General features: G+C 33.7%; 1 protein-coding gene across 1 annotated transcript; it reads left to right on the top strand.

Annotated features, from left to right (window-relative positions):
• The first annotated feature begins 7,270 nt into the window (after positions 1–7,270).
• Positions 7,271–7,912, top strand: LOC131626205 (uncharacterized). Its single transcript, XM_058897037.1, has one exon. It carries the CDS (start codon positions 7,271–7,273, stop codon positions 7,910–7,912), a length of 642 nt encoding a protein of 213 aa, XP_058753020.1.
• The last annotated feature ends 9,127 nt before the right edge of the window (positions 7,913–17,039 follow it).

Below are 17,039 nucleotides of genomic sequence, written 5' to 3'. Positions count from 1 at the left end.
GTATTTTACATTTCCCATTATTATGTTTTCTATAAGAAGTTAAGTTCTCACCCTTCTGTTTGAATGTTATCCTTTGTTGGTAACGTGCAGGTTTCATGGATAGTGATGCTTCGAAGGAGGCTTAGCGTCGAGATTTAGGTCTCTAGTAGGGTGTCGTGACTAAGTAGTCACTTGTGCTCTGGTCATATGTAACACATGGGAGTTGGGTTTTATGTTTTTATGAGTCGATATTATGAGATATTTGTTTACTCATATTGTATTCGTATTTGAATATGTTATTTTGGTTAATGTGTGGCCTTGAGCCAAGATGTTGAGACATGGTGGATGATGTATGGGAATCATCCTATTTTACCATTTATTTGATGATATGATTATTCCGCTGTGGTTTGCATGTTGTTTTAAAATCCCGTGTTATTTGGAAATGACCATTGCATGTTTAAAAATAAAATATTTGTTCTATTTTGAAATGTGTGTAACGCCCTCGTGAGATGCATGCTTCTTTACTCTGATTTATGCAAATATATGCCTTATTTGTTTAGTATAGAATTGGGGGTGTTACACACTTAGCCTCACAATCTCTATGAGTATTTAATATGTATATTACCATTGAAATATGGCACTATGGAGAGCTTTACAATAAAAAAAATTAACAATGATTACTCATTACATTTTTATTTTTTTATATCCATTTTAGCATTCTTTAGCTATCACTAAAATAAATTAATACTTATTTATTTATAAAAAATATATTAAATTATTAGGTTAATTATTTAAGATTAAGATTATTACATTTTTTATTTTTTCAAATATCAATATCTTTTAAATTGATTTTTTCTTAAATAATAATTTGTTTTCTGTTTAAAGATGATTAATTATTTATGGAGAGTTAATATAGTATTTATTTAATATAATCCATATTAGTGCATATAAATAAATTAAAATATCACCACCATACATTTTTAAAAGATATGTTGTGCTAACACCACCATACCTTTCTAACATTTAAATCAATAAAAGATGCTAGAGTTTTACGTTTTAAGGTTTTACCAATAAGTTTTTACTTATAAGTTTTGTACTTAATTTAAGTAATGTATTTGATGTAGTTTTTACTAACTCTTGTGAATTTTATCAATGAAATTCACTATTTTTACGGGTCATTATTACAACAATACCTTTTTTATTTTAATCAACAAAATATTTGTACAAATTTATAGGTATCAGTGATATTTGTAAATATTTATAGTTATTAATCATATTTATAAATATTTATAGTTATTAAACATATTAAATTTATCATGTTGGTGATTTGATAAATATTTCGTTTTAAATATTTTCAATTATTAGTGATTTTATAGTAACAATTATATATCACCAACAACCCAACCTTATCGAATGACCTAAGATTTGAATGACTATTACATTTTTTACATAGCCACTATATAAAGATTTGACTTAAATTAACATTCCTCGTTCGAATTTTTAAACTTCTTTTTTTACCTTTATAATACATTATTCATCTTAGCACGGATTTTCTACTAGTTCTTCTCTATAATGAGAAGAAAGCAAAAAGTGGTGAGACCTACCTATATTTTTTCTCTATTCAACATTTCTATGCAATATCAGCAAGAGAAGTGAGTCTTTTTTCAGCAACTTCTCTCTTTAATACTTCTCTCTTGTTCCAAACACACCCTAAGAGTGGGAAAAGCCAATCCTTTTTAAAATTTCTCTAAGATAGTAACGAATTGACCTATGGTATGGCCAAAAATAAATAAATTTATGGAAATTTCTTAATACACTCTTATGGGATGAATCACACTTTTAAAAAATTTAAATTCTTTTTTGGAGGTATATCTCTGAACGCATCATAATAAATTTTAAAAATAGTAATTTAGATATGAATTTCCGAAAACAACCTAAAGATGTTTTGGAGAGTATTTTAGATGGATTCATATATGCATATCTAATTTTTTTTATTACAGTTTTAACCATTTGGGAGAAAGTAAAGCAAGAATTTTGAATAAACTTTTTTTAAATTTTATAATAGATATGAATAACTTATATGTAATAAAAAATACATTAATAAATACGTCATTATCTTTTTTAATATAATGCTTTTAAATTTATGTATATTGATAATTTAAATCAATTTATTTTAAATTGATGTAATAGTACATATTTTCTTTAAAATAAAAAAAGCAGTTCGGATAATCATATCCGAGAACTCGTTAAAGACAGAATATTGGGTTATTTCAAATATGCATATTTGAAAACTCTCATAAAATAAAATGTTTAGATACTTCGAAGATCCTCCGAAAATAAAATATTGAATGCATTTAAATATGCATATCCGAATTTAGAGAATATTACAAGAATTTTGCCAAAAACTCCTAAAAATCCTTAAAGATGTATTAAGAAATTTCTAAAACCTATTAACAATGAAGAGAGGGTAAATTGTGCATGGAGGATATTGTCATACTTGAAATTTATCTCTATGTTAGGCCCATTAAGGGGTGATGATTTCTCATTTAATTTAGTGATATTATAAACGAGTTTGTTTGTTTATTTTTTTAAAAATAATTTTGATGATATTATATAATTATTTAGATATATATTTTATTAAAAATTTTGAATGAAAAATTAATTTAAAACTAACTAATGTATATTAAAATTTAAAAAAAAATTAAATATAAAACTAGGTTGAATAAATTTTATTAGAATTTAATTTTTCATAAATATTTAAGTTTTTGGGTTTGAAAATTACTTTTTAAAACTAAGTTTACTATCTAAATCTTTTCACAATAAATATTTAAGTTTTTGGGTGTGAAAATTACTTTTTTTATTTTATAAAAAAAAAGGAGTTTAAAATGACTTCTTTTTTTAAAAAAAAGTGGATTTCATAAAAATCATATTAAAATAAATAAATTTTTTTTTTAATATCTAACACAAACCACACTAAATATACTTTCCATGTTTCCACCAAGTAAATAAAGTTTTAGAGGACAAATTAAGGAAGAGGAAAATTATACCTGCTACAAAACAGGTCTACTAATTTTAATTATTTATTTAACAGCTCTTGTCATTATTTAGGTGTGATATGGATGATATTATACATATGATTGCGTTGAAACTAGACATGCCGAAGTATTACCAAATAAAATACAAATAATGTGTTCAACTCCATAATTATTATAAATATATCATAAGCTATATTCTAAGTAGTCATGGATATCCTCCACCACCAGGAAATCCCTTGTAAGCAGGCACATCCTCCTCCTCCAAAAGTTTTCTCCCTGCACCATATAAAAATTTAAATGAATCAGTTAAACAATTAAGAGAAAAAGATTTAAAAAAAATATATGATTATATTTTGAAGAAGAATAATGATATGGTTCTCACAGTTTTAATTAAGTTAAATAATTACATAAACAGAAACATACCTTGTTTGAAATTGGATTGGGCAGCACTAACCATCATATATGATATGAGTAATAAAAGTATTGCTAATTTTAATTTGTAGAGAGGTTCCATATTTCTAACAAAAATAGCTATATAAATTGCAAGTTTAGAATGGGAAGTAGTACATATATCACTTGAAAGATGTGTGTATTTATAAAGAAAAAAACATAGATGTTTAGAAGCAAAATAATCTCGTACAAAAGTAAATATATAACTAAATGGGTAGTTTGTCGCATCAAAATTATTTAACAATTCTAAATATATAATTTGAGTCCAACACAGAGGTAGACTAGTTTATCAAATCATACATTCTGTGAACTTTATTAAAAGGAAAGGAACTAATTAATATGTCTTTTGATGGTGATTTATGTTTTTTGTCGATGTGAGATGATGTGAGCCTAAAAAAGTAAACGATGATCTGTTGTATATTACCTCACTTTTGAATTGAAAAGGTCAATTCAATTTTAAAAAATCTTCAACATCTGGACATGTTGGTAGAAATTGCCATGACTTAGGGGAAATATTCGAATATTTATTTTTGAATGATAATGGTTAGTTTTATTTAATAAAGTTTTTGGATTTAATTGGTTACGTTTGTTGAAAATATATATATATATATGTTGAACAAATTCCAGCTTATTAATTTTGTAAGCGTGTTATATAAAGATGAAAATATATATATGTTGAACAAATTCCACGGTTAATTTTGTAAGCGTGTTATATAAAGAATTTAAGTTTTTTATTATAAAAATTTAAATTCTTTATTACAAGATGCATAGTTATAAATACTTTAAATTTATATTTGTGATTTTATATTTTCTTTTTATTAAAGTGTTGTGAAAGATAATTAAATATATTTTTTGAAAAGCATAGGTGTATTGGAGTCTTTGGTGGTTGCGAGATTTTCTTTCTACGACCGATGTTGATCATCTTTGTTATCACGATGAACTTTGACCAGGGCCGGATTTAGGCCCGTACAACCTGACCCGTTGCACAGAGCCTCCAAAAAATGAGCGCCTCAATTTGTTTTTTTATAAACCATAAACCATAAATAATTATATATATTTATTATTCAATGTACATATTATTTATAATGTCTAGGCTTCGATCCCAGCTGGATCCAATTTTTACAATATAGCTGTATTATTTTATACTCATTTTTACGAAAAGTGACAAAATGGCGTTGAAATGTTTCGAGCACACGTTATCTTACCATTGAAATGGGTGATGAACTTTGTAAATAATTTAGAAACTATGTTTATATTATAAATCAATCTATAAACCCATCCTCACCTATGTTTACCATGTAAATTTCTTAAAATAAATTTTAAATAATATTGATAGATTACAACTAAATAATATATTATTAAAATATTTTTAAATATTTTTTTAGTTTTTGATGTTATTTATAATTTTAATAAAATATGATTTTTTTTATTAGGGCCAATGTTAAAAATTTGAACGGGGCCTCTAATTTTTTTCGAGACGGCCCTGACTCTCATACTTTCGGGAACCATCTTCAAAAGTCATTTCACATCACTACTACTAATAAATAAAAAAAGATAGAAAATAATTTTCTTTTAACAAAATAAATAAGAATTTAATTAAAATGTAACATAAAAAGATGTCATAAATGTTGAATGTTGAAAAAAAATATTATTTTTATTTTGATTAATTATGAAATAATATAAATGAATAATGGTAATGATTTGGCTATGTAAAAATTTGTATGTTGATAATATACGATTATTAATTGCAATAAATAATTAAATTCAAAAATATTTATATTTTTATTTGAATTTCATATTACATAATAAAATATCTAATGTTTAAACTTTCCTGTATGAAAATCCTCTTATTTATATAAATATTTTAGATCACATTAGATTAAGGACAAGCAAATGTAACTTCATTTATTTTCATTCTAAAGAGGACATTGTCTAAACAAAAAGAAATTCCAATTTCTAATACTAGTAACTTCCATTTCCATTTCAACCTGATTACCTGCTTGTAGTAACATTATGGATATTCCGCGAACAAGGATAGAGAGATGAGAATTTTTGAAAGATATGTGAGGGCAGAGTTGCCTCAAACTTTTGAGAGGTCATATGTAAAAAGTTGAGGTAATCTTTAGTTGAATTGTGAATTTTTTTTAACGGCCCTAATTTAACCGTAATTTAGTAGGGGAATATATAATCGGAGGCCCTTTTTGCCATAACTTAAACATGAAAAAGTGTGAGGTCCTGTGCTGTAGGTCGCCTTGCACACCTTTAAAGACGGCCATATAGGAATATTATACAGGTCATTCTATCTGATGCATGGATTGTCTTATAGTACGGGGGAGAAGGAATATGTGGGCAAATATTTGTAATTTCTTTTTATTTTTATTTTAATAATATTTATATTATAGTTTGTAATTTGTCAACAATGATGTTTGATTATAGATTTTAGATTGATTTTAATATATGACATTTTAATTGAATTATATTAGCGTATGGTTTAATTGATAATTGTATAAAATATACTTGCATAGTATAACCATAACATTTTTAGATTTTATTAAGGTGGCTATTCACCAGTAAGAGGGAAAAGCCAATCTTTTTTAAAATTTCTCACCCATTCAACCAGATAGTAACAAATTGACCTATAGTATGGCTAAAAAACCTATAGAAATTTCTTAATACATTTTTATGGGGTGAACTACACTTTTAAAAATTTTAAATTTTTCTTTCGAGATATATCTCTAAACGCATCATAATAAATTTTAAAAATATCACTACAAGAAATACATGTATTACCTACGGAATTTCCTGCGGAAAAGTTTCCGCAGGTTTACCTGCGGATTTTCCTGGGACTTTCTTAAATAAAATAAAATTTCCTGTGGATCTAGAATTGGCAGAAACTTCCGCAGGTATACCTGCGGATTTTGCTGCGATTTATATATTTCAAACATAAAATAAAACTGTAATGCAAAATCCGCAGGTAAATTCGCAGGAAAGTTTCCTGCGAATTTTGCTGCGGATATCTATTTTATTAAAACCAAACTATTATACAAAATCCGCAGGAAATGTTCCTGCGGATTTTGCTGCAAATTTTACTATTTTCTTAAAATAATAGTAATTTTTGTCTTAAATTTTTTTAAAAAATTAATCAGTATATTTAATGGTTAATTATTTAATATTATTATATTAATTAATATTTTAATGTGAATTGTGTTATTTTTAAATTTTCATCTTAATTTTTTAATAAAATAAAAGGTATTAAAAATTTAAAATAACATATTTTTTTTTTTTAATATTTAATATTTTACCCAATCAAACAACAAATTTTAAATGTAACTGATTTCAGAGAAGGAGAGCTGCCGTTCAGATACCTTGGCATCCCTCTCACATGCAAAAGGTTATCTGAAGCGCACTACCTGCCTCTTATAGAAAAGATTACCCAAAGATTTCATCATTGGAGTACTAGGTTCTTAAGCATTGCTGGCCGTATACAGCTTGTGCAGAGTGTCAGCTTTGCTATAGCTAACTATTGGCTCCAATGTTTGCCTCTCCCCAAGTTTGTTATTCAAAAAATTCAAACTGCCTGCAGAATCTTTGTGTGGACTGGGGGTACAGCTCCAAACAGGAAGAGTCCTGTTGCCTGGAAGAAAGTTTGCAAGCCTCGAGCAAAGGGTGGATACAATGTGATTGACATGGAAGGGTGGAATAAAATCACTATGATGAAACTGCTTTGGGATCTTAATATGAAATCAGATTGTCTTTGGGTCCGTTGGATACATGCTTATTATATAAAAAATCAAGAGCTGAGCCACATGGATGTGCCTAATACTGCTTCCTGGATTTTCAAGAATATTCTTAGTGCTAGAGAGCACATTGCAGGTATGCAGGAGCATTGGGATAAAAGCATGGTGGTAAACAAATTTCAAATGAGCAAGATGTATCATGGGTTGTATCAACATGAGCCTAATGTTGCGTGGCACTCTATTCTGAGGAGGAATTTAGCTAGGCCTCGAGCTGTGTTCTTCCTCTGGCTTGCCTGCCACCAGAAATTGGCTACAAAGTCGAGACTTAAGAAGATTGGAATAGATCTAGATCCTATTTGTTGCTTCTGTCACGAAGAGGAGACTCAAGAGCACCTCTTGTTCTGTTGTAAACCTATGTTTGCTATTTGGCAGGATATTCTTCTTTGGATGGGAGTGACCCGTACCCCTATGCACTGGCAGGTTGAAATTGATTGGATTGTGAGATATTGTAATGGCAAGGGCAAAAAATGTGGGATCATGAAGATGGCTGCAGCAGAAACCATTTATTTTTGCTGGAAGTATAGAAATGACTCTTGTTTTGGGGAGTCATATGATAGAAATATAGTTGTAGATAACATCAAAAATATGGTCATACATAGAGGTTGGCAAAGTAGGAAGTATAGAGAGAGTGTGGCCCAATTATTGTTGTAAGTATTAGTTGCTCGGTTGGATCCCTTGTGATCACCGTGCTTTGTATCGCTTTTTTGAATTAATCCAATATATTTTATTGATTCAAAAAAAAAATATTATGGAGTTGTTTACGGTGATTTCCGGTAAACAACCGCTAGTCTTCCAAACTATAATAAATATGATTTGGTTACTCGCAGGATCGACTAGATTGATCCTAGGACACATAGTCAAAAAGATTGTTATCAATGGTCATTCGAACCATAGTCATGATTCGTCTTCGTTAATAAGAATTGTTTCGAATAAAACGAGTAATCTTGACAATCACTTTGTTATACGTAAGTATAATTTCAGTGAAAGGATAAGTAAAATAACATATGAAACGAAAGTATTGTTAAAGCATAAGGAATCTTAAAATGCAGGAATATTAAATACTTCAAAAGTAAATGACATGAAAGTAAAAATACAGAAATGTAAATGGCAAGAAGTAAATGAAATGCAATAATACTGAAAGATATTTGAAAACGAAAGAGAATACACATGTATTAAAATGGTGGTGTCATACGTACATTTTCTCAGCGAACTCTTTCTCTTAACACTTGATACTTGAGTAATATGTGAGTGATTTGTACAAAATGAACACACAGAATCCTAACATTAAGACTCCTATTTATACTAATTTCGACCTTAACGGCCCTACGCTAATCTAATGCCACGTTTCTCATAAGAACTCCAGGGACGCCATCTGTTATTTAGACAGTTACGAAACCGTCTTCGAATTTCAAATCTTCCCGCCTGAGTCCTTCTTCGACGCGTGGCAGTGTATTTAAAAACACTACGAAAACACGCTAAGTAGTAATACTTGAACATATTTCATAAATTTTGTCTAAGTCCTCGAAGACATACACTTCTACTAGCTTCAGTATTCATTATCTTCATAACGAACTTAGAAGTCTTCATTCTCGAAGCATGGCCATCAAGAGCCATTCTTTTATTTTTAAGGGATGGTCATCAGTAACCATCTTTCCTTCGAATTTTTACTTCTTCGAAGAACCAATTTATAAAACGAAATCTTCAGCTAACAAATTGTCCCCAATAAATGCCTGTTTCGAAAATCAAGAGAAATAGGCGTTTCTTGCCATCATAAGATTTCGTCTCTTGTTGATCTTTGAAAGTTCCAAGATTGCTGACTAACGTCATAATCATTGCTGACCCTGTTTCCAAAACGTCTTGTCATTTTCAAAGATGTCTTCTCATAACTTACATTCCCACGTTTTTGACCTTACTTCTTGATCATTACTCCTACATACTAGGAGTAAAGCTAATTTATTCGACCGCCGTTGGATTAAATCACTAGCCGCCACGTGTCCCTTGGTTTTTACCCAAAAAGATTTAAAAAAGGGTTTCCGTTAAACCTTTAAATACTTGGTTTTGCACTTTTATACAACTTTTCATTCCCACTTCTTCATCCTCTTCAAAAGAAAAAGAAAAACACTCTCAACCCTTTCAAAAGCTTACTTTTCCAATCAAAACCTCTCCATGGCTTCATCTTCAAATGTTCTTCAACCTGTTCTGAAGCTCCAAACAACAACGCGGTCTGGGGAACAAGAACACATTCCAAACCCTAATACCGCAGAAGTGCGTGCTATTTACGCTTCCCAGGTAATCATTCCCTTTGAACTTTCTGGAAAACCTCTTGCTTTTATGGGTCCGTTACCAGGTGAAAACAATTCATCTATGAACAGATTCTTCCCCGCTTATTACAAAACTAGACCCTTAGTTAGTAAGATTAAGATAGATGAAGATGGTCGTTCCCCCTTAGGAGAATCTGCTAATACTGAAGAAACTTCAACTATGACCCCTTTGGCTTTGGCGAAAATTAGGTTAAACTATATGACCAACTTTGTAAAAGTGTTTAGGTCAATCCCTTTAGCCAAAGATCCTGATTTGTACTATGCCTGGTTAGAAAAAGTAGAGAGAACGAAAGGATCTTTCTGGAAATCGTTAGGCATATATGATTTAATTCAATTGTCAAAAACAGGCTTAGAATATAACCAACCCATGTTAGTAGCAGCGGTTCACTTTTGGGATGCTTCTCACAACACTTTCCATCTCCCATGTGGGATGGTTACCCCCACTCTCTTTGATATAGCTGCTATTACGGGACTTCGACCAACCGGGGAGACCTTCGATCCCAATGAGATGGATACTGATACTATTGGTTTTAATGAATCAACAGTTACTTACACTGCTTTCATCCAGAAGCACCATGACAAAACGCAAGAAGAAGTTTCTGATGAAGAACATATTGCTTTCTTGGCATTATGGCTCTCACGATGTGCCTTCTGCTCAAGATCCATACAGGTCGCAAAGAGATACCTTTGCATGGCTAATCAGCTACATGCTGGAAAAAAGCTCAACCTAAGCCAGTTACTTTTAGGATCTCTTTATGAAAATCTTAGCGAAGCCTCGAACCTTACCAAAAACTACGAAACTGGCACTCTGCTTTTTGCTGGTCCTTTCTGGCTACTGCAACTGTGGCTTAATGCTACGTTCGAAACTCACCTTCCTTTTCGAGGCAATGTCGACGAAGAAGATAACAAAATTAAGAATCGAACTATAGAAGGAACCAGGTTGGCTTACCTAACTCCAAAAGAAGAAACTGGGAAGCTTCGTGAACATTTTCTAGCATATTCAATGATGTTCGCCCAGCGCAATCAGTTCGATCCTTCTATGGCTCCGTTCGTACACAGAACAATTGGTCCTGAATGGTTTACTCGAAGGTTCCCATCAACATCTCAGGATCAACAAACTGAGTCTATGGAAATTTGGGAGGCCTTTCTGACCCCAAGGTTGTTTTCTCATCGCCTTCGACCATCAAAAAGTCAATATGTCCTTGTATGCTACCAACCAAATCTGGTTTCGAGACAGTTTGAGTTGGTTCAAGTAAAACCCAAGTGTTTATATGAGAAAAGGAACCATATGTGTTTCCATACCTTGTACCTGACTGAAGAAGAATGTGAATAAAAAATCAACAAATACGTTGGCGTCGCCAATCTTTCTCCTATTCCTTTCGAACCTGCTTTTTATACTACACCAGACTTTCACCAGTGGTGGACGGATTACTATACTTCTCAAATCTTTGATGCCGATAGTCTTACTCAAGAACTAACTGCAGCTTTTGCTGATGTGCAGGAGAATTTTCAAAAAGGTACCTCGACTCACATTAAAGAAATCCAAGCTTTTCAAAAATTCTTTGAAACTATCTACAGGCCTGATGATCTTAGTCGGACCGTTCGTGAGGCTGCAGTCATTTTGCGCGAAAAGTTTTCCGCCAAACTGGATAAGTTGAAATTGCCCTCGTATGTTCGACCAGAACTACGTTATGAAGTGGCTTTCAAACTTAATCCTCCACAATTCCCTCCACTACCAAGTGCGGATTTTGATGGGGCTCTAAGCCCCCCTTTTCCAAATTGGTTTGTGTGTGGCAACGTTTTAAGAGATCTTCAAGAAAGTACTAAAAAACGTGCTGAACGAGTGGTTCCGACTAAGCATACCTTGGATACTTTCAAAGGACATCTTCATATAGATCTTGAACATGTTCGTGTCTTGACTCCAATACCTGAAGGTTTGGATTCAGACAATTTTTCGACTGACTTTTCTTTTCTTTGCTGATATACTGATTTCAGTTTCAACTACAGCTGTTGCTCGAAGGAGAAAGATTAAAGAAGCTCCTACCCAAAAGGATTCTGGGGCATCTAAAAGAAACAAACCAAGTGAGAGTGACTCCATTGTTACTGACAAGAAGCCCACGGTACATACCCACTTTATATTCTTAATCTTGTATAATTTGTGAGCAGTACCCATTTTGCTTAATATATATATTTTCCAGAGCTCGAAACCCCCAACAAGTTCGAAACGGAAAGTCTCTTCAACAGTTGTCTCAGATGATGACGATAAATCTCCTCCTCGTACCAGACAAGGACATAGAAAGAGACAAAAAGCTGTTACCCCTTCAGGAAAAGAGAAAGGGGTAAGTTCCTCCAAAGTTGCTTCTCCTGGCGACAAGGCATCTTCTGAAGAATCTCCTTTGAAAACCGCTAGTAATGCTTTCGTTGTCGAAAACCATAATTCAAGTCCAGACAATATCCCAACCAAGGTATTTGGGTTTCAACCCACATACTATCTTGTAATTTTAACTAAATGATTAAACCGACATCTTACCTTGTTTATTGCAGGATGATGCTGGCACTGCCACTTCAGGTCTTAAGGCTCCTGACCTTACTATTAATGTTGATAAACTTCACGGTAATCGTAACTCTTTCACTTTCGTCGATAAACTCCTCAAAGCCTTATCCTTACGACTAGTTCTGGTTTGTTTAACACAGATATCTCTCAAAACAAAACTCATGTTCTCTCACCAGTCTTCGAAGATGCTAGGCCACTCACCACCATATTGCCTAATGAACCAGTCGAAGAAAGCCAATCTACTGACGAATCCCCACCTACTCATCAAGACAAAAATTTGGAAGAAGAGCATCCATTCTCAGGCAGCGACAATGTGAATCCACAACCACATGACAGCGAAGACACTGCATCAGAACAAGATGCTATGGAGGAAACTTCTAAACCGGAAAAACACAATCCTCAAGAAACTTCAGCCCTAGACACAGAAACCACTCCTGGGACAACTTCGAAGCCTGCCCCTGCGAAGCCTACTCCTTTGGAACTGGAACAGCTTAAGCAAACTGATCCTCTTAATTTTCTAAAGGCTATTATGAATGTGAATACTTCTTCGCCTTCAGAACTTGATGTCTCTCCAGCTGTCGTTATAGAATCTGGTGACAAGGAAGACATTCCCAACCTCCTTCGACAGATAAAAGAAAAGTTCTTTGGGGTCAATCTCGTGGATGTTCTTAGCCGGGAACCTATTAAGAGTCACAACTTAAATCAACTCTTAAAGAAAGTGGATTTGTTTCAAGTCTCAACAGAAGTTTCAGAGATAATTGTTTTGCTAGGTTCTCTAGTTGAACAACTCCAGGCCAACATTCTTCGAAAGCAAAATGTCGAAAAGGAACTATCTGAGAAAATGGCCTCTCATGACTCTTCATGGAATTCTGCTGTGGATGCAACGAAACAAGGTGAGGCCCTCAAGCTTAAACATTCAGAAAATCAGAAGGCTTTTGATGATTACGAGAAGAACATCAACTCCTGGAAGCAAGAGATAAAGGCCCTCGAAGAAAAGATAAAGGAAGCTGAACATTGTCAGGCAGCCCTACAAAAAGCCAATCAACAGGATTTGCTCGAAGTGGTGCAATCGGGGATTAAACATTTCGAAACTGCGCAGAAATTAGTGCCAGAGATTGAAAGATTGAAGAAACACCGGGCGTTACTTGAGCTTTGTATGTCTTCGTGGGAAACTCAATATTTGAAGATCAAAAATAGCCTCCCTGAGGATTTTAACTAGCTGTTTCCAATCCTGTATTTTGTTGCATTTTCGTTTTGTAATCGAACCTTTTGTAGAAACATCTATCTGTATGCTTGACTTCTATTTTCATTCCGTCTATGTTTCTAATATTCGCAAGCACTACCTTTTAGCAAATCTTTCAAGTTCTGCCAGAATATATCTTCAGATTTTCCACAGTGATTTTATTTAATGCAACATGTAGACCCTGACCATCCTTCGCAGCATCCTTGCCTTTACACTTGACGTTTCCACTTCTCTAGCCATAATCATTATTAAACAGTGACGTCACTCTCTTCAAAACGTCTATTTGAGACGTGCGTGCATCAGTTTCATGATTACTTCTCAACTTCCAAGGGCGGGAAACGGCGGAAGCCTTAACTCCCTTTTTGGAAAACCAAATGCAGTCTAATCAATCATCAACATTTAAACCGACCTTCAGTATCCCATGTCTATATAAAGGGTCTAATATTACTTTCACTTCTTCATTCCTGTGCTTTCTCACATACTAACAACAGAAAAGAAAAACCAACTTCTTTCTCCAAACCCTTTTTCTGAAATGGCTGCACCTCTTTCTTTCAACAACATAAAAGCTCTTATCAAGAAAGAATTCAAACTTTCTGAAGATGAACTTGATAACAACTTCATCAGCCTCGAAAACCTCTTTGTCAACCAAGAACTGGACTTCTACTTTGGAGAAATCCTGGAGGGTCCTGTCTACCCCAACATGTTGGCAGATTTCTGGATGTTTGCGTCTCTACGCATAGATCCTGAAGGTAGGACCACCATTGTTTCTGAGGTTCGACATGCTCATATCAGCATCACTCCCACCACCATTGCCAACCTAATGAGATGCAATAATTCTGGGGAAACTTTTGATGATAACAGCTTCAACATGACTACTCATCTCATGTTGAGGACTCTCATGGACAACGACCCCTTCAGTGCCAAGGTTATCAGGATCTGGCATCAACTGCTTGTGGGTAACTTCCATCCTCGGAGGCTTGATGAAAACAGCATCATGGTTGAAGATTTGGAGTTTATTCTCTGTGGTCTTCGAGGGAAGAAGATTAACTTTCCTTTGATGATTTTCAAAGGACTTGTTAAGGCTGTTTCCATAGGTGTCACACGTCAAGGGACTGTGACCTGTCTTCCCTATGGGAGACTCCTCTCTTACATTTTCCTTAAGAAAGGTGTAGTGAGGAGGATGCGCAATTCTGGATCCATAGACATGTTTGAAGCCGAAAGCTTGCCTGTGCTGTCCTTGGAGGGTTTAGACCAAAGGATTAATTAGCAAGTGTTTGCCTTAGGTTTTTATGCTTTCTTTTTGTAATCTCGGAAGTTTCTAGATCATGTTCTTTGGATCCTTTTTGTAATGCATGTACTTCTGTGTTTGAATGAAAATATTTTGGTGTTTTCTTTGACTCTTTTCCTTTAATTTATCAACCCATTCTGATTGTAAAGCCATTTTGATCAATGCAACGTATATGTTTTGATACATGCCTGACCATTTTGGCTTTCGTAGTACCCTGAATGTCTACGTTTTTGCAATCTTTACTTCGTACATGCTTGGTTTATATCTCTTCAAATATTTCCCGTTTACTCTCAAGATCCTACGATCTTCTGCCAACTCTTCAATTTCGTAAGCATTGTTCGAAAATACCTTTAAGATTCGAAAGGGTCCTTCCCAGTGTGGGGACCATTTACCAAGTGCCTGATTCTTTCGATCTATAGGTAAAATAACTTTCCAAACTAGGTCATTATTAATAAATGTTTTACCTTTCACCTTTTTGTTGTATGCTCTGGACACTCTTTCCTTTTGTCTTTTTATCATTTCCAGCGCTCGAAGTCTGTCTTCATCCAAATCTACCAACTCATTCATCATTAACTCCCAGTATACGTTGGGAGGAATATCTGCTTGTCTTTGTATCCTTACTGATTGCAAATATATCTCGATTGGAAGTACTGCATCATGTCCAAACGTCAACTGGAAAGGAGTTGTGTTTGTAGCTTCTTTTGGAGATGTTCGACAAGCCCAAAGTGCTTGGTCCAAAGTCTTATGCCAATTCTTGGGTTTCTTTCCCACATGTTTTTTAATAAGGCCAATTATTATTTTGTTTGCTGCTTCAACTTGTCCATTTGCTTGAGCATAGTAAGGTGTAGAAGTAAATAACTTGAAACCTATTTCTTTGGCAAAGTCTTGCATTTTTCGTCCAGTAAAGACTGATCCTTGATCAGTTGTTATACTTTCTGGGATTCCAAACCTATATATAATATGTTTCTGAATAAACTCAATCACGGCCTCTTGATCCACATTCGCCAGTGGTATTGCTTCGACCCATTTCGTGAAATAGTCTATCCCTACTAATATGTACCTTTGACCTTTAGACGACTTGGGGTGAATTTCTCCAATCAAATCTAATGCCCATCCCCTAAAAGGCCAAGGTTTCACTATTGTACTTAATTTGTTTGCTGGAGCGTGTTGGATACCTGCATGTTCTTGGCACTCTCGACACCCTTTCGCAAACTCTATGCAATCTTTTAACATCGAAGGCCAGTACATCCCATAACGAAACAAAAGCCATTTCATTTTGTGCCCTGCTTGATGTGCACCACATGCTCCACTGTGTACGTTCGACAGGTCCAGATATGCTTCTGCTTCACCCAAGCATTTCAATAATACCCCTTCAGGAGTTTTCTTGAACAATTCATTTCCCATCAGGAAATATGACAGGGCTCTATACTTGATTTTCCTGTCTGTATCCGTCGAAGGATTTTTTAGATAGTTTATTATTGGACTCCTCCAATCTGTATCTGCCAATGAGTCTATGTTTAATACTTCGAATTCTTCTTTGTTGGCATAACCCAATTGTGAATTCTCTAGGTCACTTGGGGAAAGTTTAGTAGACATTGCTCTCTCTCTTACTTCAATCAATTCCTCTAACTTCTCTTTTGATACTTTGTATCCTGAAGCTAATTGTGCCAAGTCGTTTGCTTCTTGGTTATTTATCCTTGATATGTGTTTTAATTCCACATATTCGAATTTCTTGAGTAGCCTATTTGCTATGACAAAATACATGATCAAATTTTCTTTGATGCACTTGTATTCTTTTGTCAATTGTTTAATGACCAACTCGGAGTCTCCTTTAATTTCGACTCTGGTTGCCCCCAATTCTAACAAAGCCTCAAGTCCAGCAATTAATGCTTCGTATTCAGCTTCGTTGTTGGAGCATAATGGACCTTCGATTTTATACTTGAGCTTTGTTGGAATTCCATCAGGAGAAATTATCAACATTCCAACTCCAGTTCCTTCTCTATGCGTTGAACCATCAAAGTATAACTTCCAGGGTTTTAAACCCACATACTGTTGATGACTCTCAACTACTGCATGGTCGACAATGAAGTCTGACACAATTTGACCTTTCATTGCCTTGAGAGGCTGAAATATTAATGAATATTCAGCAAGGGCTAAAGCCCACTTACCAATTCGATTATGTAGTATTGGCTTGGATAACATATGTTTAATAACATCACAATGAGATGAAACATAGACATCAACTGGTTTTATATAATACTTAAGTTTGATACAAGAGAAATACAAGCAAAGGCAGAGCTTTTCTATAGCAGTATATCTAGTCTCTGCATCATTGAGTACTCTACTTAAGTAATAAATGGCTCTTTCGATGC

Source organism: Vicia villosa, unplaced genomic scaffold (genome assembly GCF_029867415.1).
Source record: "Vicia villosa cultivar HV-30 ecotype Madison, WI unplaced genomic scaffold, Vvil1.0 ctg.000273F_1_1_3, whole genome shotgun sequence".
Taxonomy (NCBI): Eukaryota; Viridiplantae; Streptophyta; class Magnoliopsida; order Fabales; family Fabaceae; genus Vicia; species Vicia villosa.
Note: the sequence above shows the minus strand (reverse complement) of the source record. Positions and strands in the feature narration are given on the sequence as shown.